Source organism: Xiphophorus hellerii, chromosome 22, assembly GCF_003331165.1.
Source record: "Xiphophorus hellerii strain 12219 chromosome 22, Xiphophorus_hellerii-4.1, whole genome shotgun sequence".
Taxonomy (NCBI): Eukaryota; Metazoa; Chordata; class Actinopteri; order Cyprinodontiformes; family Poeciliidae; genus Xiphophorus; species Xiphophorus hellerii.
The window spans coordinates 26,978,526-27,001,781 of NC_045693.1; the positions used below are offsets into that span (position 1 = coordinate 26,978,526).

Sequence of the window (23,256 nt, forward strand, 5' to 3'; positions counted from 1 at the left end):
AACTTGATGTAAAAGGAACCACTAAATGTTTTCCAAATGTACATTAGAAAAGTGTGAAGTGTGTTTATATCCTGGCTCTTTGTGTTTGTTCTTGTCTTGTGTTCAAGGTGAGTGAATTTATCTGAAGGGTGTGTATTCCCTAACATTATATAAATAACTTATATTGTCTGAATTAAACGTTGCGGTGTGGAATTGAAAATCATTAAAACAGAATGAGTCCAATTTTTATCTCATCACCTCTACAAACTCTGCTGTTTCTGGAGGTCATGTGACCTTTTGACCCCTGCAGGTTCCTGGTCCTTAGCTCCTCCCACTCCAGGCTCATCATGAGAACAAGAGGCGTTTAGGTTCACAATGAATAAAATTTGTCACAAAAAGCAATTAATCATATAATCACATAATAAATTAAAATGAGCTCAATAATTTTCATCCTTTTGTTTCATTTGTTTTTTTGAAGATCAAATTTTCTTTACAAAGAAAATTATTTATTTGTGGTTTTAGTTTTGTGTGGTTTTTATTTTCATTTTATCAATTGTTCTCCATCATTGTTTTATTTTGCATATTTCAAATATCGTCCATTTCTTGGGTGAAGTATTCTTTACAAAAATATTAAGGCTTGTTGGTCTTTGAGAGGGATGAATTTGCATAATTGTGCTATAATCAACACATTACTTAAAAATGGTTTTAAAACAACAATATTAGTGTTTATCACAATAATTTATCAACCAACAAAATTTGTTTCTGTAACAGGCTTAGGAATCCATATATTATATTTTAATCCAGTGTTTCCCAACCCTGGTCCTCAAGGCACACTGCCCTGCATGTTTTAGGTATTTCCTTGCTTCAGTCCAAAGCAAGACTCAGCTTGATGTATATGACACAGCATATAACTGTGTCATATACAATATGCAGCAAGAACCAGCTACATCTTCAGCTGATTTCAATTGATGACTGATTAACAGGCGATTGTTGAACTGCAATCAGTTGAATCAGGCACATTAAAGCGGACATTAAAGTCCGACATTAAAACATGTCGGACAGTGTGCCTTGAGGACCAGGGTTGGGAAACACAGTATGCTTAGAATTCATATTCATATTCTTCTGAAGCTGCTACCCCCGCGACCCGACCTCGGATAAGCGGAAGAAGATGGATGGATGGATGGATGGATGTAAAATAAATATGTTTTAATCATCATATGCTTTAATTCATATATTATGTTTAGAATCAATACTACTGGTGATTAAAAAAAGGAAATTTGTTCGAAATGTAAGTAAAGAGACTTTAATAAAAATCTACCAAAAGCAACAGAAAAATGAACAGCTGATACAGGGTTAGTGTCCAACATGGCCCCCTGCTGGTGGACCATGGAAGTGTTGATGAGGTCACATGCGTCTCATTCCAGCTCCACCAGCAGGTCTCCTTCCCCCACCGTCTCTCCGGCGTTACAGTGGACACTCTTCACCTGCGGGCAGAGAGGAGCGGCTGATCAAAGGCTCTCCTGCTTTAATTCGGATTCCTGAAACAAATGGACAAGCTCAGCAGAAAGCCCTGGGGGCGTTGCTATGGTTACCTTTGCTTGCCTGGAGGCTGTTAAACTGTTCTGCATCTTCATGGCTTCAATCACACAGATCTCCTGACCCTCTGCAACCTACAGAGGGAGCATCCATTAATGCCTGACCGCAGCCTCGTATGTAAAGTGGATTGGCGCGACGCCAAGTCTCCAACATTGGATGAGTACTTCTAAAAATGAAAATAATACTGAACATGTTTTCACATTAATGTAACTTGGCAGTAAACAGATTAAAAACGGCTTTGATTTGATAGATAAAATAACATCTGCCTTGAAGTTTCTACTTATTTCTTCCTCTGGAGTTTAGAGGGCCGTATAAATACTTGTGGCGTGCCGGATTCCGCCCCGGGCCTTCAGTTTGACACATTAGAGCCGTTACCGTGTCTCCAGGCTTGACAGACACGGCCACCACTGTTCCTGGCATGGGAGAGCGCAGGATGCTGCTGGTGTCCTCCGACACCTTCTCTGGCATGTAGGAGTCCAGCTCTGCTGCCCGCTGGGACAGAAGCCTGAGCTTAAACTAAAAACACAAAACACACACACACCTGAACACACAAACCTGGCTACGAAGTCACACACAAGCCTGTTCGCTGGCTCAAACTTTTTACATGTGCTATACTTAGAAACCATTACAAATATTTCCATTAGGGCTGGTGATGTTATGCGATTAATCTAAAAGGTTTATCGCGTTAATATTACGTAATGCAGATTAATCGTATTCCCGTTTTGACCCGAAAGCCTTTCTCCAATGGAGAGTGAAAAGATAAGAGAGGAGAGTCGGCTGCAAATTTTGCTTTAAAAATCCCGGCGATGGACGTTTGGATGAAACCAAGCCAGGTACATCTACTTATTGCAATGATTAATTATCCTTCCACCAAAAAAAGTTGTCATTTCCAGCCAAAAGACTTCTTTTAAACATTCCAGAATATAAAAACCTGGAAAACTGAGGCGCTTGGTTTGAGACAACAGGAGATTTTCTTTAGCATTTTTAGGACAACACACATTTTTACATTTCAATTTTACACAGTTAAGAACGGTGATTAATCATTAATCGCAGTGCTACTGTGTGACTAATCTGATTAGGCTCTTTAATCGATTGACAGCACTAATTTCCATCCATCCTGTAGTGAAGCCGCATCATTTCCTAGTTTCTCCGGCTCATTCTCCTCCAGAATCTCCTCCTGTCAGGCATCATGTGTGTTTTCAGAAATGACATCACAAAGCTTCCTGCTAGCATGCAGTCTTACCAGTGTGCCCATGTACTGCAGAACTATGGTTCCGGAAGCGTCCCTGGACAGACACTACAACACACACACACACACACACACACACACACACACACACACACACACCAAATGTCAGCTGAGAAACGACGTCTCATACAACCAGCTTCAGTGCGGTGAAAACAACCTGGAGGTGTTACCTGGAGCATCCTGTCTGCACCGTTAACAGAGACTGGCAGCAGGGGGGAGGCCAGGTTCCACTGCCCACACACCTCCACTGTCCCTCCATCAGCCTTCACCTGTAAGGTCAGAGGCCACATGTACCAGAACCAATCACTTGTTTTTATGTGAATTAACATGCAAAAGGAGCGGAGTTACACTTTAGCAAAGATGCACCAATCCGATATCAATATCCGTCCCGATATTGAAAAAAATATATTTAGATCAGGTATTGTGACATTGTGCCAGATCCATAAAAGAATCGTCTTTTCAGTCTAATTCTATGCTTTGTGCTCTGAGCGACACTATGCTTAATGATTTATTAAACATGACATTTAAAACTCCTAATTGCACTTTCTGAATCATTTGAAAGGTTTGTTGCAGCTTAATTTTTACATGACCAAGGTAGCCAACCTATCATTTTTATCAGTTTAAGTTTATTTATTTTACATTGGCTGCTACCCTCCTAATTGCCCTGACTGAGCAAAGTTGTGTTATTTTTCCACATTTGACCAAGCTTGGGAAGCTTTTGGTGTATTTAAGGTGCTGTACTGGGGCAGAGTTATCAAATAAAGTTGTAACTTATGATAAGATTAGTGCAGTTTCTTCTTTTTTACTAAAACTCAGATGTCGGTATCAGAAGTGGATTGGTGCATCCCTAGATTTAAGGTGTATAGTGTGTTTGAAATCCTGAGTATTGTCCATTTGATGTTTCTTCTTCTGTGGGCACCAAACTTCAGAATACTAGTTAGAACATCCACTAGTTAGACTAAAATAACTAGCACCACACATGAAGGCTGCTGCATTCTCTATCCAGTACTTACAGTGAAAACATCACCTGACTTGGTGATGTCCACCTGGTGGCGCTCTCCCCCCAGCTCCACACTCAGCTCCCAGCAGCTGCACTCCACGGGAGCCGATGACACCCTGCAACATGCCAGGGCTGAATTATGAATACATCTCATGTAACTGTCTACATCCATCGCTGATATGATTTTTGATCATTTAAATCAAAGCTTATTTGCATGACATTTTAATTTTTTCGTAATTTAATTTAAACACCACAATTGTGGAATTGTGGTGCTATTTACATTAGCAGAATATAAAAGATTTGCGCACATATGTAATGGAAAGTTCTGCTGTTAAATGCTGAGGGGCAGAAAACACTAAACCACTTCTGCATAAAACAATGCTAAAAATAAAACAGTTTGCTGATCCAGTTTCACATTTCCAGCTCACAGGTTCCTTCTGGTTCTGATTGAGGTGTAAACCCAGAAACCCAGGTCAGACAGCGGCTAGCATGTAGCATGTGTAGCCATGGTTACCTGAGCGGACCCAGGATGTTACGTGAGCGGAGCTGAGCGGTGATGTACAGAGCTGCCGCTGAGGCCAGCAGCTCCCTGCGGCTCTCTGCGTCCAGCTGGTGACCTTTGAACCCGTCAGGGTAGACCTCAGGCAGGAAGTTTGTGCTGATGTCACCGGAGATGAACCGAGGGTGGGTGATGATCTCCCTCAGCAGAGGGATGTTGTGGGTTACACCTGAGCACACCAGACCAGAGGTGTTTAACGGAGCAGACCAGCCCAGATGCTGATGCTGATGCTGCCGACTCTACCTCTGATCACGTAGTGGTCCAGAGCGTCCTCCATCCTGGACAGAGCCTCGGCTCGGGTCGACCCGTAGGTGACCAGCTGCAGACACAGAATGGATCAGTTACTGCTCCGCTTCAGAAGATCACTCAGAGGCTATGTGTGTGTTTTTCCAATATCCCTCACCTTGGAGATCATAGGATCATAGTAGATACTGATGTCACTTCCTTCCTCAATGCCGCTGTCCACCCGGACCTGGTGGAGAACAGATCCGGTTACTCAATGCTCTCACTGGGGAACCAGGAAGTCACAGAGACAGAGGGTCGTCCAGGTAACTAGGAAGTCACCCTGACAACAACAGAAACTTACGTTGCTGAGGTCGAGAGGCTCCTGGTACTCAGACAGCCGTCCAATAGAAGGAAGACCAAAGGACTTGTAGGGGTCCTACAGGAAAACAGGCAGTAAGATGAACAGCTGCTCACCCAGCAGAGCTCAGCACTAGTCCAGTGACTTTAACCAGCAAACTGCAAACTAACAGAGTGGATTCATAAACTTAATATGACCAGTTTTATAAGTCAGACATGCATTAATATGTCTGACTTCTCAAACCAAGCAGGATGTGAGCGTGTCACTGATGTTATGCATAAAGTGTCTTTATTGCATTTTGGTCTCATGTGTATTTGTTAAAGATCCAGAGGCCCAGAAACCCAGGATTCAGTTAGCCTGAATCAAGAAAAACAGAGAACAACTGACTGGAGATTTGGTTGGATTTTTTTTTATTAATAAAGGATATACAGTAGTTAGTGGCTATATGAGCCAATCAGCAGCCAGTTCTGTGATGACCTCAGAGGTCCAGAGTGTCACTGACCTCTGCGTAAACACGGCTCTCTATGGCCCAGCCGTTGATGGGGATGTCTTTCTGCTGGTGCTGCAGCTGGTAACCCTTGGCGACCCGGATCATCTGCTCCACCAGGTCCAGACCCGTGATGCACTCAGTAATCGGATGCTCCACCTGAGGTTAAAGGTCAAACAGAGGAAATATCAAGACAACAGAATAGTACTTGTTAAACATTCACTTTAATATTGGCCCAGAATAACTGAACCACAGGTTAAACCACAAACAAAGTTTTTCCTCTCAACATTCATTGATCCTCCTTGTTTTTATGTCTGTGGAGCTCCAACCAGAAGCATTACAAGAGCAGACAGAATGGGAAGCTCCTTCCACTGAACCGGAGTGGACTTACCTGGAGTCGAGTGTTCATCTCCAGGAAGTAGAAGTTTTTCTGGGAGTCCACCAGGAACTCCACGGTTCCAGCAGAGGAATACTTCACAGCCTTGGCCAGCTGCACCGCCTGCTCCCCCATGGCCCGCCGCGTGTCTGGGTCCAGGAAGGTACTGGAGCGAGGAGAAAGACCCGCAGCTTAGGATCAGTTCAATCATTCAGATTTTATACATATTTAGGGTTTAATGTTAGGATGTCTTCTGAGGAGGTCCAGAAGTACATCGTAGTTCTGCTGTTCCAAACCTCATGCTGGCTGTATAATGTATGTACATAAAGAATAAAGTTACATACATGCTATGAAAATATCTATATTTCAGCCATGTTTCTGCCTCCCTTTCAGCTGTGAGTGTTGCCATGTTCAGGTTACACAGCAAAAGCCAAAAACACAAAACACACTGCACATGTCAGGCCTTCTGGCTGGAAATGATAGACTGCAAAAGAGCTGAAGGGATAGATAGTTGAAGATTCACACAGAAAAATACAGTGATTCCTAAATCCTGTTTAACTCCAGAACCTGGTGTGAAACAGAACCAGCAGTCCTGGACCCGATGACGGAGGCCCACTGACCTGGGAGCCTCCTCCACCACCTTCTGGTTCCTCCTCTGGATGGAGCACTCCCTCTCATTCAGCCACAGGGCATTACCATGCTTGTCAGCCAGCACCTGCAACACACACACACACACACACACACACACCCCCACACACACACACACACACAGGTTTTGCTTATTGAACCCATCATGACCTTTCCAAGCAGCAGCCCATCACAGGTCAACCTGTAGACATCTGAGACTAGGAATGCACCGATCCTCTTTTTTCACTTCCAATACCAAAATCGATATATGAGGTTTGGCATTATACAAACATTATATTTTACATTATAAAAAAGCACCAAGCATAGAATTAGACTGAATAGATCTGATCTTATGCATCGGGCACATTGTCACAATACCCGATCCAGAATTGTTTTCAATTTGGGGACTGACACAGATATTAATATCAGATCAGTGCATCTCTATCTAAGACACAACGCTCTAGGCAACAAACAGAACATTTACAACAACGACTTCTATCTAAATACAACTGGCTGCAGATTGATTATTCATACATAGAAAACAAGAGGATTCAAATTTTATTAAAGTGTCCACACACCCTGGCGTCCAGCAGTTAGACGTCCTCATAGTTTAGGTGCAAAACCAAAAAGTCCACAACCGTGCATACCATGAATATACCATGACTATATAGCAGTAGGCATAACTGATATGAATGGAAGACAATGAAAAAATGAAACCTGTCCAGGTGACAGCTCTCATTTTCACCTGATCACTACTGAGCTATGGGAGAGTAACGGCTGCCTACCTGGATCTCTATGTGTCTAGGGTTGTCTATGTACTTCTCAATCAGCAGCCTGTCGTCCCCAAAGCTGGACGCTGCCTCCTGGGATGAGAAACGGAAACCTTCCCTGTGAGGCACAACATGCAGCAAACCCATAAGCAATTCTAACAACTGCTCATAGCTAAAGTTGGCTTGTATTTAACAGCAGCGTGTTTGTTGCCACCGTGCGAGGCGTTCACAGGACCGTACCGCGTCTCCTCATCGTTCCAGGCTATCCTCATTCCCTTCCCTCCTCCTCCAGCCGACGCCTTGATCATCACAGGGTACCCTGGGAACAAAACACGGCAGAACCTGGAAGAACGTCCACCATTCCACTCTCTTTACTCACAGCTACAGGACATGAAATGTTATGAACTAGTAAATCCCAATTCCAGGCTCTAGAGTGGTGTCTGTGCCACTGCCTGACTGAAAGAGCGCAAGCTCTCACTCTGAGGACCAGAACACAAAGAAACCAACTAAACACATGCTGAGGAATGAGTCTATCAGTCAGAACTGATATGCAACTCTTATAATTAGTTAGTACTAAATGAACTAAAGGGTGAATTAATTTGACTCCTGTGTAGACAGATGTTGTCTTTCATGTGCTAAAGTCACATTTTAACAAAGGTAGTTACCCATTTCACAGGACTATCCACAACCCTGAGTTTTATGCCTGCAGGTTTTTCTGTGAATGTCTGAAGACACTAAAATATCTAAGCTGATTTTTGATCAGTCTGGAGTTTCGGCTCCAACATTCCTAGATGGGATTTGCAACTTTGGATTGTTCTACGGACTAGACACCCGTCTCCTGTTCCACAAACTCCAGAGGTGAGCAGAGAACAGTTTGAAGGAGGGGTTGTCCACAGTGTGGCAAGGCAGCCCTTTGTGGCCTTTGAAAGGATTTTGTTTGGAACCAGATCATAAGTCAAGACTGCTTAACAATTTGTCCAACAAAACAGACAACAATTGATAATCCAAGAAATTTGGAAATGGTCTCTTTTTCTTTTAATAAGGTTATTGTTCAAAGCCCTTTTTATGTTTTGGATCTTTAATTATATGCAAATTTCATAAAAGTCTTGCAGATAAAACTTGGGGGAAAAAAAAGAATCACAAGCTCAGTTTTGCATGTTTTATTGAATGAATTTTGCCAATAGTCATAATTTGCCAGTTTTGGCCAACTGGGGCAAAAAATTGGACACCACTGGTTTAAGGAGAGAACCAGAGTCAGATCATGATGAGTCGGTCAGTGAGAACAGAGAAGACTCACCAATTTCCTGAGCGATCTTCACAGCTTCCTCTGCAGTCTGTGGAGTAGAGAGAGGTGGGCTTTGGTTAGCAATGAGAAACCAAGGTCAAGGTTCACCTGCAGCTGCAGGTAGAGTTCTGACCCGGTCCAGCTTGACCTGAGGGTTCTGATCCATTAACCCAGATTTGCTAAGAGGAAAAGTCTTTAACATCTGCCAACAGCAGCAGGCAGAGCAGGCAGAGGCCACCTGGACAAATACATTGATTTTATATAGCATCAATATTAAATGATAATAAAAACATTAGATATATTTCTGAGTTTTTAAACAACCTGTTTAACAATGATGTTGAGAAATAAACAACTTCAAAGTGATAATCAATTATGTGATTGCAGTGAATTTTGGATGATGAATGCCTTCCTGCTGGATTCTGCTCAGTCTTTAGTTCTAACATTTTTCACTATCAGATGCAGACTGAAGTCCTTACACAGAAAACTTCACCGGTTTAAATAATAAACTGAAGTTTGACAGATGTTTAATAACTGTGTGATTAGATTGGAATGACTATGAGTTTTGATTGTTTTTCGTTTTGCAAAGTGCCTTCAGACAGTCTGTTCTATGAATTGGCGCCATACTAATTGCTAAGTATCCAAGTACTTAGCAATTAGTATGCTAAGATTACAGAGTGGACCCCACTGTAATCCTATGAAATGCCTCTTTATTTTAATGACACAGATTATTAAGAGTCAGAGGAGGACAGAATGAACCTAAAACCACCTGAGGGAAAGTTAGTTCTTGTTTTTATTAGTTAAATCTTTAACTGTTAAAAGACCCAATATGATCTAAAATAATACATAAAGGATGGGTATTATTTTAATACTTCGGGTCTCGTGTAACAGTGGGTGACCTCTGTGTAAAGTTGGGTTCTTTTTCACCGTCAGTGACCTCCCACCTTGACAACTCCATCAAATCCTGGGATAGTGTTGACCTTGGCAGCCTTAGCAATCAGCTTGCTCTCAATTTTATCCCCCATTGCTTGTATCGCATGAGTGTCTGGACCGATGAATGTTACGCCTTCTGCAGCCTAGCAACAACAGAAAAAAAGTTATATTTCACAACGGAAAACTACTGAGAGCACAAAGTGAACAAAATAGCATCACCTAAATCATCCAGTGTATTCTGAAACATCATCCCTTCCTGTGTCATCAGCAATCCTACTGAGTTCAGTTATGTGTCTGCAGAGTAATGAGCAGAGGACTGAGGAGGCGTCCTTGAGGAACCCCTAATGGCTGGGTTCCACCGAGTGGCTGAACACAGAGCAGGATGACATCATTCGATTACCTCACCGTTCTGTGTTTCAGCAGGGAAGCCTGGTAGAAATATGTTTCGAGAGGTCTTGTGTGTTTTATATTTTAGAAAATGGACAATGGACACACAGACTGTGTATGATTTGGCTTCTAACTGCACCCGATCCCAGTTCTTCTCACTTTGGGTCTCCATGCGCTCATCCATTCTGAACATCCTGGATGAGGATTAGTGGATTTCCCTTTATTTTCCTTAAAGGGAAATCCACTAGCTCTTACCTGCACATAGCCACTCTAGTCTGAATCTTAACACATGCTTTTTTTTTTTCATTTTTACAGAAAAAACAATGCAAATAAATGTTAAAAATGCAACAATGTGCAGAAGTAACTTCTGCTGTGCTTTTTCTTGAAAGAAATGGTATGCGTTTTCCAGGAATACAGTGCCATTTTATAGCACAATCAAGTAAGATGTTATCAAAATGCTACATATATCAAATATGACTTCAAAGAAATTTTACTTCCTGATTTAACACCTTGAAATTGGGTCTCTTCCTCTTTAAGAAGCTCCTGCTCTTTCTGAAACCCCGCCTTCAGGAAGTCATCACAACATGGCTCCTCTATAAAAGTTTACAAAACGTTTTTACCAACGTTGCGCTGAGAAGTAGCTCTTATAATGAGCTCAGCTCATGCACAGCTCCACCACATGTTTGCTAATTGCTGCTGGCTAGTCTGAAGGAGCTGAGCGGGGAAGAGCTGCTCTCTGAGGAGGAAGCTGGGAAGCTTGGAGGCCTGAAGACGGGACAATCAGGCACAGCCGAGTGGTTGCCATGGAGATTAAAGAATTTCTCAAACATGCATGAAAGAATCACAGTAACACTCCAACTACGTTTTTGATGAGGGAAAGTCATAATTATGTGACAAAAAGCTCAACAAAGTTGATTTTACATGATACGGCTGCTTTAACCACATCCTCTTTGTGCATCTAAATAAGAGCAAATTGAATCAGAGAATTTTCCCTAGATTGGACAAAAAACTGAAAGTTTTTCCAAAGGCACCACAAGATGAATCTCTGTGACCGGAACTCACCAGGCGCTTTGCAAATTCCTTGTTCTCAGAGAGAAATCCATACCCAGGATGAACCTTAAAACAAAAAAAAAAACAGTTTAACATTCAGATTCAGGCTGATCATTGAGCCTGAGCTTAGTTTAGACTCAAGCTGTGACTCATGGGGAACACCCATAGGCTAAGGAAAAGCTGAAGACATAAAAAAGCTCACTGCTTGTGCTCCAGTTTGCCTGATGGCCTCCATGATGGCCTCCATGTTCAGGTAGCTCTTCCCAGTAGGAGCAGGGCCAACACACACAGCTTCGTCAGCCATCTTTACATGAACCTGGAGACACACACGAACAAATCACAAAAACCACGTCATCATCTGTCAGGACAAATGTTTGGCTTGCAGCGTCTGAACCAAAACCGAGAGCCACTGATGCTGCTGCTGATGCTGCTGATGATGATGATGACACAGACACACAGAGAGAGAAGAAGACTCACAGCACTGGAGTCAACATCACTGTGAACAGCTACAGTCTGGATGCCCATCTTCTTACACGTCTTCATCACCTGGAGAAAAACACCACATGTCTAAACCAGCAAATAGGAAATTTACACACACCAGGGGTATTTAGTAGCTTTGCTAATTTATCTTCCAAATATTATTTACCCAGCATACATTTGAAAATTGCTCTTATAATCCACATTAGCAAGATAAGATAATAAAGATTAAACATTTCATTTGAACGCCAAGACGCCGTCAACAGAATACAATCTTCTTCCTCTTGTGCTCGTCTTAGCCTGATTCAAAGTAAAGTTGAGCATAATAATTTCTTTATTTCTACACTTTCTGCAATTTACCCGGATGTTGTAAAGCATATTATGGGATGCCCGTGTCAGTAAAATGTAACCATGCATGACAGAGAAAGCAGACTAAACATTAAAGCCTATTGTCTCTCTCACCCTGCAGGCTATTTCTCCTCTGTTGGCAATGAGGATCTTCTCAAAGGTCTGGAGAAGAAAAGCAACAGGTCAGTAAATGAACAGTTAATCTGGGGTCACTTGAACGCAACATCTGCAGCTTTAACCCTTCGCTGCACCTCAACTTCCTGTCTCCCTGTGGAAACAGGGAGTTCACAGCTCTATTATCAGCAGCTCTACGTAAAAGTAACCTACGCATGAATGAATATCAGCAGAACTACTACTGCATGTCGCAACTGAACACAACAAAAAGCAAATTCCACTGGGCTTCTGGGTGACTATGTCACAGTGGAGAACATGGTGGAGTGTGTAAACTTTGGGCTCAGAAAGCTCTGCTCCACTTTTGAACATCATAATCCATGTTTTCATATTGAAAATAAAAACCAAAAACACTGAAGAGTTTCTCTCGTGCTGTCAGAGTGGAACAGAGCAGAGGAAGAATCCCAGCTCACCTTCTCATTGGGACTGATGGCAGTGGAGTACTGAGGCCTGTGGGTTTCTGCACAGCACCGGGCCTGGCATGGAGCAGACTGCAACACGCACACACACACACAAACACACCATGAGGGTTCTGGTTAGAGTGGGTTCCCAGATGATGGAACCCTTCCACCTCACAGAACAGCCCTCCCCGACGATTCCCACACTCGGCTCCTTCAGACTAGCATGCAGCAATTAGCAAACACCTGGTGGGACTGCGCATCTGCTGAGCTCATTATACAAGCTGCTTCTCAGTGCAAAGCTGGTAAAAATGTTTTTAAAGGACTAACAGAGGAGGAATGTACTGATGGCTTCCTGAAAGTGGAGTTTCAGAAAGAGAGTTTTTAAAGAGACATTTCATCTCCATAACTGGAGTATGCTTTATTTCACATTTTCTTAGTACTGAACCTGGAAATGGCAGCATGTCATTACACACTTAAAGTGCATTAAAATATTTTCAAACCCAACATGTGGTAGCTTGCTACTGCTAACTTTCCAAGACAAAACTTGGTACATTTCAGAAAATCATTTTAAAATAACTGCTGTGTTCAGCTTTCTTTCCCACCAGACCTGTGTATGTTTCCTACTGCTCTCCCCTGTTTCAGCCAGCTGTGGACCATATGTGGTGCATCCTCTACTGAAACTCGCTTTCCTGCATATTATCCTGCATTTATTATCTCAACAGAAAGAAGGACGCAGTTCACACTGAATCAAATGAAGATGTCTTCAAGTTTCAGTACAGGCTTTCTGCTTTTTTTGTGTGTGTGTGCCTGATGTACACTTTTTTTTTTTTTTTAAATCTAAGCTTTATTCTCGAACAGGCAGGGTTGCTCTGTAAAACCAGCTCCCACACTGAAATGTCCAGGTTAATAGCTGGTGCCAGTGGTCATAATGTTATGCTCATCAGTGTAACGGGCACAACAGCCGCTGCCCACCATCAACTACTGGAGTTTAAAGCCTTAAACCTTTGTGGCGGAGCAGCCCGCTGCGGTTCTCGAGGTGCTTACTTCCGGTCGGACTGAGCCTCCACACTGACCCTGTCACAGTCACTTAGTGGAAAACTCACCTTCACGGCAAACAGCAGCCTGTCCAGGAACACTGCCTGTCTGTACACCGCCATGTTGCCCAGGTTTCTCTTCTTCTCTGAGCTGTCTCAGAGCCTACATTACTGCCCCCTCCTGGACTGAGCTTCGAAGTGTTCAAACCCGTCTCTCCATCGGCTGTACCCGCTCAGCCTTGGGGAGGAAAGTCAGGAGCACGGCAGGTGACAGCCAGGGGCAATTAAAATTGACATTCGCTAGCTGTTTTGTTGTTGTTGTTGTTGTTCAGGTGAATGATCCTGCACACTCTGTTCGATAAATTAAATAAATATAACATGGGAAAAGTTTAAGTGAATAATAATGGTATCATTTTTTTTTAGGTAAAAAACGTAATTTTTTTAACAGGGTGTGAACACTTTTGAGGATCAATGTATCTGTTGGTGTAGCAACAGATACACTGAAAGAAAACAGAACAGAACTAAACAGCCAGACTGAGTTGCTGGCCACATACAAGTGTAGATTTCACTTATTTTGAAATTATCTCGTTTTTCATCTCTAGTGGATAGTTTTCCTTTGCTTCAGTCTACAACCTTTGTTTCCACTTGTTATGGACCAAGTTCCAGCTTGTAAATGTCCACTTCTATCTGAATAAATATTTGTACTGCAAAAACATCAGTGATTTAAAGTCAGATAATAGTGAGTGGGCATTTTCAAGATATGAGGACGGTAGACTTCTTTTGTCTTGGACATTAGCTGCAAAACAATCTAACTAATGATCTAGGGAAGATACTGACTGCTCATAATGTCTACACGGAACCTCGCTTCAGAAACCCAGACAGACCTTTCAATATATCAAGATGTTAACAGTGATATTCTCTTGAATTAAACTCGGAACTTGAGCGTTTTTTCAGCTTGAATTTATTTCAAAGTGAATGTGCTGAGAATGATAATAAAGGACAAAGAAAAATGTCACCAGAGACTGTCTTTGTTACCTTTGTCCACTTTCAAGAAGAGCTGCAGAACATCTGCAACGTCGCCAGGCCCAGGGCTGACCAGGTCACTCTGGATGTTATCCATCTAAATACAGAACAAACCTCTCCAGTCTACCATAAAAAAAATGCATACAAAGGCTGAATCCAGGAGCCATTTAAGAAAACAGAAGACATTAACATAAAAAAAGACAATAAATGTTTATAAAAAAAAACATTCGTCAGCAACAGGATTCAACTTTTTAAAGTCCAATTGTTTGTCTTTATTCTATTTCTCCCATTTTTGTCGCACAATAACTGGAGTAGAGAGTGGTCTAATGATCGGAAGGGTTGTTCTATACGGCAGGTTCACTTCGCTGGAGTTTACCCATCATTCATTTCAGCCACTTCCTTAACTTTAGCAACACATTTACTGGGGACAGAACAGCCAGTCCCATGAACATCTGACCGCCTGAGCCAGAACATCTCAGATAAAACAAGAAAGTGTCTGAAAACTGAGAATGAAACTGGTAGGTCCGAGCCATGATCCCAGTTCAGGCTGGGAAACACATGGAAGTGCTAGTCTGTCACATCAACACATCCAGTCAGTTCTGGACGCCAAGCTGACGGTTTGAAACATTTTATTCTTTGGAGTTACAATTCCTGGAGGATGCTTGATCCAAAACTTCCGACATGACCCAAAGCCAGAGGTTGGACATCTCAAAGCTTGGCTTCGTGAAACAGAACTCAGAACATGAAATGATACTATTATTAATGGCACATATTTTTCTACAGAAATGATGGAATCCCTCAATATTGAGAACATTGTCCCACCTCTAACAGTTTGACTTTTAGGAGGAATTGAATCCACTGAACGGATAAAATTGGATTAAGAGCATTGAGTTGATCTGCCTTCCTGGGCAGATGGATTATCATCCTCTGAAAAGTGACTTCATCCTTTCCAGACCTCCTCTACATTTGGTAGAATGAACAAAGGGTCCAAAACGCTGAGATCCTCTTGCGCATTTATTGCGTTGGTTAGTACATTTACTGGAATCTCTCCTGTTCCTTTAGGTAACTGGAAAGATCCTTCTTTTCTTAAGGCAGTTATTGTTTCATTAGGACAAGATACCAAACAAATGTTCTAGATTTTTTTGTTTTTGTTCAGTGCAGATTCAGGACTCAACAATCAATTCCTTTCATCTTCAACTGCCGCATATTAAAAATATTTCACTGCAATACTGTTGCTTAAACACTGTCGCTTGATTGGCGATATATGACAGAGAAGGGTTGTGAGGAAACAATTTGTTAAAGTTATGCTTTTAACCAAAGGTCATTATAGCTCTGACTGCTTCCCAAGATTGATCAGTAATGGATCAACTTTGACCCCCTCAACTCTGCATCATCAACATCATCAGATGATGGTGAGATGTAGAAGACACGTGGGTATAGATCACAGTTTCAAGGTGAGATCCAAAATTAGACTGTTTTTATATATGAATCCCAATTATTTCTGTTAATTTACCACTGTTTACTCCCCCAACACCAACTTTTGTTTCTCATCACTTGTCCTTTTATTTCTGCTGTTGTACCTGGTTTTATTTCCAAGGCATATTACTTTGAGTTTTCCTTCCAGACGCTTTAATTTTCAACCTTTATAACCTTCATATCTGGTTTGTTCTGAGTCCAAATGTTAGACTGAGCGTATTAGGAATTATTTCAGCTATTATTATTAATAATTCCAGCTGCTATATTTAGCTATGTCAGCTTTGATTTTTTGCGAACATGTTTTTTTTGTGAATCAACCAGGAACATGATGGCACATCAGGTTGATATGCAGACTCATTTTCAGAGTTAGGTCTGCACTGGTATTTTTGTAGAACAGGAAATAAAAGGATGATTCCACATGTTTTCTACAACATTGAGGGATTCCTTGATTTTATTTCATAATCTGATTTTTTTTTTTTTTTCCTTTCGTTTTGCTACTGAACGTCCTCCAGGAGAAGTAAGTGCACTCAATTTGCTAGAAGTTAAGTTGGAGCAACAGAACGTAAATAGACCCCTGGCCACTCACAATTAAGAATGATCACACTTCCACATATAGAAAATTAATATCTCTCCACCAGTTCATTATCCATTCTACTTTATCTAATGCAGTCACCTGTGTGTTAGATTGGTGGCCATTTTGGAAATCCTGAGCTGTAAACTGGAATGTGACCAGACACAGGTCGCTGAGCCACTGGTAGGACCTGAAGATTGGATTTTTTTTTTTTAAGTGAAGTTTTGTGGAGGTACTGTCAAAAATATTTGTTTTTATTTTTTACAAAGATATCATTTGACCATGAGCTTGTTGGAAATACATCTTGCGAGTGATGAAAGGCTAACAGCTGGTTAGCTTAAGTTAGCCATTTAAAACAACTCAAACTGATCATGTGGGAGAATCAGGGGGATGTAACACCCTGTTAGTGAACAACTTGGTGTTGTTCACTAACAGTTTGCACCTTTAAGGAAAAAAAATGTTTGTTTACGTATTTGTTAAAACTGTCACTGTGTCATTACAGCATAATATGAGACAGATAATCTGCAAAAAGGTCAATATCCTACACCTCCTCCCTGAGCTATTAATGTTGTCTAAAGAAATGCATCTCTCTGACCAAAAACAACCAATCAGAGCCAGGAGGAGGGTCTACCTGCTGTCAATCAACCTCATGTACTCGCTGCTCAATGTGCTATTAGCAGAGAAACAACTTACTGTTACAGAAAAAACGTTTATCTGCAGTCATCTGTGGCCATGCTAACTAGCCAGGGCATTCACAGCAGGATCTGCTATCAGAAAGAAGCTACAGCCTTGCAAAGAGCAAAGAGGGAGTGAGGGGCAGGGTTAAGTAGCGACACAAGGAGGATGATTGACAGCACTAAGACCCGCTTCCTGGCTGAGTGGTTGTATCTAGCTAGCACTGAGAGAGGGCAGAAGAGCTCAAGTTTTGTGTCTCATAACATACTGTCATGTCACAGTGAAAGTTTCAACAAAAGTTACATACTGCAGCTTTAACAGACAATACATTGAGCGCAGAACAACATCCGTGTTCTTATGCAGCATTACCTTGGATGTTGACTCCACCAATCTGCCTGATTTGCTGTAACTTATCCAGTTGTTCAAGTCAAGACCTAAAGAAAGTTTTTAATTCTGTTAAAAGATGATGTGCTGATGTCCTTTTCTGACAAGCTCATGGCAATGTTGAATTTTTCTACTACAGGAAAGGGAACTTGTACCGAATGCATTGAATTCTTAGGCAAACTGCAGCCAAACCACTTGCCACCGTGTTGTAGTGACAACAGTAACACTTTGACCAGGTTTCCACTCATTCTTTGTTACTAAAGGCCTCAGTTTGCTTCAAACAAAGTGCTCGTCGACTCTTCTAACAACATGTCGAAGAAATCCCAGCTGGCAGCAGGACCAGCTGGTTCCAACTCTTTTAGCAAACAAACCAAACCTCTACCAGTTTGTTTGAAGAATACTAAACCCTCGACAGATCTGACAGCCCTGCACTTCGTAAGCTGGCTGTTTGAACACGCCGGGCCGCCTGTTGGCTTGTTTCATCGCTGTCGCTTTAGCCCTTGAAACTGCTTCACACATCACAGCCCTTAGACTGGTTCTGAAGTTCAGACACCCTGTTCAAATAGTTCTAGGAAGCAACATCCTTGGGTACTCTTGACTTAACAAAACCACCGTATTAGCTGTAAAACTTCGTTTCAGAATCTCATGGTGACCTTTCTGCCGTTGTTTTGGACGCCGCATTCGTCCACATATCTCAGAGATGGGTTGTTTGGTGAAACAATAACTGTCTTGATGTTTGATGAAAGTCTTGGCCAGGAGCCACTGATGAAGGAGCAAATAGCTGCTTGTTCTGTCTGAAGCAACCATCGCTCGCGCCCTACGTGACGTAGTCGTCCTCGTCGCTGCGTTCTGTCTTGATGTGGTCTGGGTGAAGCAGTGGAAAGTGTGGCGCTGTAGTCCTCGTGCAAACGTACCACTCCTTAATGTTTGACAGCTGAGTTAAGGCCGGGTTCACCGAGCGCTGGCTCCGCCGGGGGGTCCTGGAGCTCTGCTGCTTCTGGCTCAGCTGGCTCTTGAGGCCCGACAGAGAGAGATCCAGAGGCATGGCCACTGGAGATGAACTCCGCAGCAACACCTTACCGCTTACGTCGTTGCTAGGGCTGAGATCTAACTGGTGAGTGGTCAACAGTGGGAAATGAGAACTCCTGTTGGCAAGCGACGAAGTGAAGTGGGTCATTTTCAGGTCGAGGGGTTCGAGGACAGGTTGCTGGAGGTGGTGATGGCCAAAGCTGTACAAGTCCTGGTGGTCAGAGGTAGGCGACGACTTGACGTGGATCTTCATGTGCTTGCGCAGTGAGCTGGGGTGGGTGTAAGACTTGGTGCAGCCCAGGGCCTTGCAGTCGTAGGGCTTTGAAGCGGTGTGGACCTGCGAGTGCTTCTTCCTGTCGCTGCTGTTAGCGAAGCGCCTCTCACAAAACTCACACTGGAATGGCTTCTCACCTGCAAAACAAACATTACACTCACTGAGATCTCAGATGCAAGTATGTATTTGGATTTATATTTCTTGCTCATGATATGACTGGGACACAATAAACATCTGGAGATCATTTTTGGAAAACAAGAAACTGAAAGGGCTGTACAGTGTAGCATTGACCAGCAGTAGCTGCGTTTCCCTTAGAAATGGGCGCAAAACTTTGTCGAAATTCCGTTAATGATGAAAAAACATAATTTCGCAATTGCGGTGTTTCCATTAAAGAAGGGACACAATTAAAAATTAAGCTTGTTCATAAGTTAATAAGCTTGTTCACATGTTATGTCAAATTGCACAAATATATGGCCACTAGCTGTGTTTTTTAAATGTTTATATGATTGCACAATTAGTGATTTCCAAAATAAATTCATTTACTCAAAATTTTGAAAAACAAAAAAAAACTCTTGTGTTTCGATAAAAAGCATTGGCTCTAAAATAGGGAGGGTTTTTTGGCCATAGTGAAATTGGTTTATTATGCAAAACTTTTTTCACATCACACAAGTCACATGATCAACAACCGGATGTTGCCACTGGCGCAAACCACGAAGAAACGGATGACAGGAAGTAGTTTGAGGATGATAGTGCGACATGCCTTTTAATGACTTGTCACGTGAACAAGCTTATTCACGAGTGATTTTAATTTAATTTCTGGAATTTGTTTGCTGGAATTGAAAAATAGTTTTGTTTTTTTTCTTTTTTCTGCTTTTACCTTAGCGGAATTTAGACAAACATTTGCGAAACATTTGTGAAGGAAACACAGCAACAATGAATCAAAGTGAAGGTGTTGCTCTTTTAGCTTCAGTCATACTGAGACAGTATCCCAGTGGATCCGCTAGATCACGACTCTAAAACCTGCAGCTCTGGACCGTTGAGCTATTTAATATTTCATACTAAACATGAAATATTGACCTGTTATTACTTGGGTTCTATGACCTCATGAAAAAACATTGCCACCTCCCACAAGCCGACTCCATGCAGAAAAACCCAAGGCTGGGTTTTGAACCCAGAACCATCATGACGCAAAGCAACATTACCAAATGATCCACTGTGACAGTTTTAAGAAACATGAAAACACACACACACATATATATATATATTTGTTAAATATAAGTTTACATACTGCAGTTTTGATGATGACAAAGAGTATTTACGTTCAAAAAGTCTCTCTGTCTGCAGGAAGTTCCGTCTCAGTTTATCTGCTTTAACGATGAATTTAACAAAAATAACCTGGTGGAACAGCTTCAGGCTAAACAGCCAGACTCCATTCATCACCTGGTTCTGCTCCCTGGCTGAACACTGGGATTTTAAATATCCTGGTCACATATTATTTTAATGCTTATTATTGAAAATAATATTAATAATTGTTAGATATTTTTATGTTAATAATTTCAAACCTAAAATAGTGTTTTGGGTCACACGCACACACACACCGGGCAGGAAAACACAACTCTGCTCATGCAGCTGTATTATAATGATGTCACCTCTGTGTCATAATAATGTTCCCTCTTAAAAACAGTATTGGCTCAGTAATAAACACACTGGTTCACAAAGAGAAGTCTGTTCAGAGGACAGTTTCTAGGCTTGATGGTCCAACTAAATCAGTGTGTTTCACTGGCTGACTGTTCACCACGCACACACAGCTACTGCAGATAATTCAAAGAGGCAAAATTAGAGTAAAAATCCATCTAGACTAAAAGTCAGATTTCACTTTAACCCCAGCTGACCTCCTCCTCAGCAGCCTGCTGGGTGTTAATCCCTCACCCTGCATGACTCCTCAAACCCGGGGCTCCAGCAGGAACCGAGGAGGCGGCGGAAGGAAGGGTGTCCACAAAAGGGACTCAGCCTGTAGAGACATGGAGGGTGGGGGGATCCCTGCAGACTGAGAGCTATCTTTATTAACCTCACATTGTGTCTGTGTGTGTCAGGAAGCCGCTGTCTGTACGGATGACACGGATTTAACTCCCCCCGCCCCGTCGCCCCGCCGCCGGCCGGCCGGCCGGCCAGCCAGCGGTATCACCCCGTGAACAGACCCAGAAGCAGCAGAGCTTACCCGTGTGCGTGCGCGTGTGGATCTTGAGGTTCTCGGAGCGTGCGAACATCTTGCCGCAGTTGGGAAACGCGCACGAGAAGGGCTTCTCCCCGGTGTGCACGCGGATGTGGTTGATGAGTTTGTATTTGGCTTTGAACGCCTTCCCGCCGCGCAGACACTCGTCCCACATGCAGACGTGACTGAGGCTCTCGAGCCCCGCCGCGACGTGCTCGCTGGTGACGTGGTCCACGAGCTCGGGCATGGAGCTGAAAGTTTGCTCGCAGACGGACGTCGCCGTCCGCCCGAGCCTCGGCTTCGAAGAAGTTCGCTCAGTCCATTTGCACACCAGCTCGGTTTTCACGGTGGGGCCTTTGGAGAAATCCAGCAGGCCGTCCATCCCACCCCCGGCTGGAGTGTCAGCACAGGCGGAGACATTCGTGGCTTTCGCTTGGGGTGGGGAGACGATGCTCGAAGCCCCGGAGTTGTTGTTCCCCAAAGGAGAGACGAGGCCATTGTGCCTGGCCACTACGGCCATCCGCTTCATGCTCCGCTCCGCTCCCCAAATACACTCCTCCTTTTTCCTAAAATGACTAAATTATAAATGACAATGCGCTTATTGCGCTCCTGTTTTCTCCCGGCGGTGTAGTTTCACCCACAGCGCATGCGGCAGCGTCTTTACCCCCCGCTGTTCGACGTTAGATCCCGAGAGTCAAGCCTCCATGCTTCTATTTACTGTGAATGGAGGTGAACGGATTGGAAGGAATGGAGCAGGCTGCAGTCCAAACCAGCGGAGGGGCGTCCTTGTCTCCTTTCCTCGCCCCCTCCGGTCCCACTTTTCTTTCTTCCTAACATTCCCAGAGAGTTAAAATTCAACCTTAGTTTTTAATAACTAGTTGCTTGAACGTAGATACAGATGCACAAGAACTACACATTAATATGTTATATTGCAGAAATCCAACTCTTTATATGACTGTAGACTTATGGAATAAGTCTACACTAGTATTCAATAAATTGGAAGTCCCGATGACTCTCGTTCTCCAGATTAAAAAGACCTTTTGAAAATAACCTTAATTAATAACCTTAATATTACCCCCCCCACCCCCCCTTTTTAAAAAATTTGTATTATTTATTTTATTTTATTTTTTACAAAACCCACAGTTCTGTTTTTAAAAGGAGTTTTTATTGGTCTGTTAGAATATTCTAAACTTAAATGATCATAATTATCAAAAACAAAGGCTTTCAAACAACCCTCTTGGTGTAATTAATGTATTTTATGTTTAACTTAGTGATACGTCCTGAAATGAATGGACTTTTCAACAATATTCTGATTTATTGAATGTGTCTGTAATCTTTTTTTTTTTAAATTTGTGGCAAAGGATGTGACAAAAACCACACACTCTCACTTAGAGATTTATTTATTTTTGCCTTGTTTTTTTAAATTATTATTATTTATTTCAAATGAACAAATGCAGTAGTAGCTGCTTCATGCTACAAAGTACAGGTTTTTAGTCAAGGTGTATGTGCAGCCAGCTGTCTCAGGCTGGAATCATTAATTCCTCTAATCTACATGCTTTTGCTCTATGGGAGCCAGAGAAGAAACAATTATTGTAGGCTTGGTGCCTGTTTGCTGACAAGTTTTTTTTTTTTTAATTTGAGTTTAACTTTGAGTTTCAGTCAATACTTGCGTTTTGTAGTTGTGGACTCCTTCATAAGACGTAGGTTCTGTTTGGTTGAAATCTCCTGTTTGCTGTATCTTTAATGTTTCCTGAAGTTTTGTTCCTTTAACTGATCTCTTGCTTCTCATTGGTTTCCCCCTCAGCTATATAGTTAATCAGCCTGCTTCACATCCAGTAATCACTCTTCCGAGTACTGATGCGCTCCAGTTTCATTTAGTCGGTGTCAGATTATCTTGCTACTCATGGCAACTCTGTTGTTGTCGCATCGACCTTCCAGAACACTCAGGTCTTCTGGTTTTGGTCTACTCAGCACTGCCAGAACCAGAACCAAACACAGAGACGCACCTTTCAGTTTTTATGCGCCACAAATCTGGAACACACTTCCAGAAAACTGCAAAACAGCCAAAACCTTGAGTACTTTTTAAATTGAGGCTAAAACCCCACCATCATAGATGCCTCTGATTAACTGGCACATTGATCAATATATTTAATGTGCATATGTTTGATAATGAAGGTATTTGATAAAAAAAATGTTTATTAATGTTTCATAACTGGACACTGTTAGGTTTTTATGAGGTAAAGCACTTTGAACTGCCTTGTTGCTGAAATGTACTTGACTAGACAAATTAGCAGTTCTTGTTA

The 23,256-nt window shown here is 42.3% G+C and overlaps 2 protein-coding genes across 2 annotated transcripts; both read right to left on the reverse strand.

The window, feature by feature from the left end:
* Positions 1-1,266: 1,266 nt before the first annotated feature.
* Positions 1,267-13,476, reverse strand: pcca (propionyl-CoA carboxylase subunit alpha). The gene is made up of 23 exons (XM_032553487.1): positions 13,379-13,476; positions 12,288-12,365; positions 11,818-11,865; positions 11,356-11,424; positions 11,081-11,194; positions 10,891-10,944; positions 9,453-9,584; positions 8,524-8,560; positions 7,467-7,545; positions 7,242-7,344; positions 6,450-6,544; positions 5,845-5,995; positions 5,469-5,612; positions 4,970-5,044; positions 4,787-4,855; positions 4,627-4,702; positions 4,339-4,552; positions 3,838-3,940; positions 2,995-3,093; positions 2,819-2,872; positions 1,951-2,091; positions 1,572-1,649; positions 1,267-1,463 (listed from the first exon to the last, which is right to left on the reverse strand). Exons 1-23 carry the CDS (start codon positions 13,430-13,432, stop codon positions 1,395-1,397), a joined length of 2,136 nt encoding a protein of 711 aa, XP_032409378.1. The 5' UTR covers positions 13,433-13,476; the 3' UTR covers positions 1,267-1,394.
* Positions 13,477-14,250: 774 nt separating this feature from the next.
* Positions 14,251-22,002, reverse strand: LOC116713344 (zinc finger protein ZIC 4-like). Its single transcript, XM_032553488.1, has 2 exons — positions 20,960-22,002; positions 14,251-18,878 (listed from the first exon to the last, which is right to left on the reverse strand). The coding sequence occupies exons 1-2, from the start codon at positions 21,480-21,482 to the stop codon at positions 18,256-18,258; spliced, it is 1,146 nt and encodes a 381-aa protein (XP_032409379.1). The 5' UTR covers positions 21,483-22,002; the 3' UTR covers positions 14,251-18,255.
* Between the last annotated feature and the right edge of the window lie 1,254 nt (positions 22,003-23,256).

Bases quoted from the DNA above. Each gene is read 5' to 3' on its own strand.
- pcca (XM_032553487.1), bottom strand. From the start codon at position 13,432: ATGGCGGTGTACAGACAGGCAGTGTTCCTGGACAGGCTGCTGTTTGCC. The intron at 5,996-6,449 runs GTCAGTGGGCCT...TCCTCGCTCCAG, and splicing joins GTGGTGGAGGAGGCTCCCAG to TACCTTCCTGGACCCAGACA. The intron at 4,856-4,969 runs GTAAGTTTCTGT...GTTCTCCACCAG, and splicing joins AGCCTCTCGACCTCAGCAAC to GTCCGGGTGGACAGCGGCAT.
- LOC116713344 (XM_032553488.1), bottom strand. From the start codon at position 21,482: ATGAAGCGGATGGCCGTAGTGGCCAGGCACAATGGCCTCGTCTCTCCT. The intron at 18,879-20,959 runs GTAAGCTCTGCT...TTTGTTTTGCAG, and splicing joins CCACACGCGCACGCACACGG to GTGAGAAGCCATTCCAGTGT.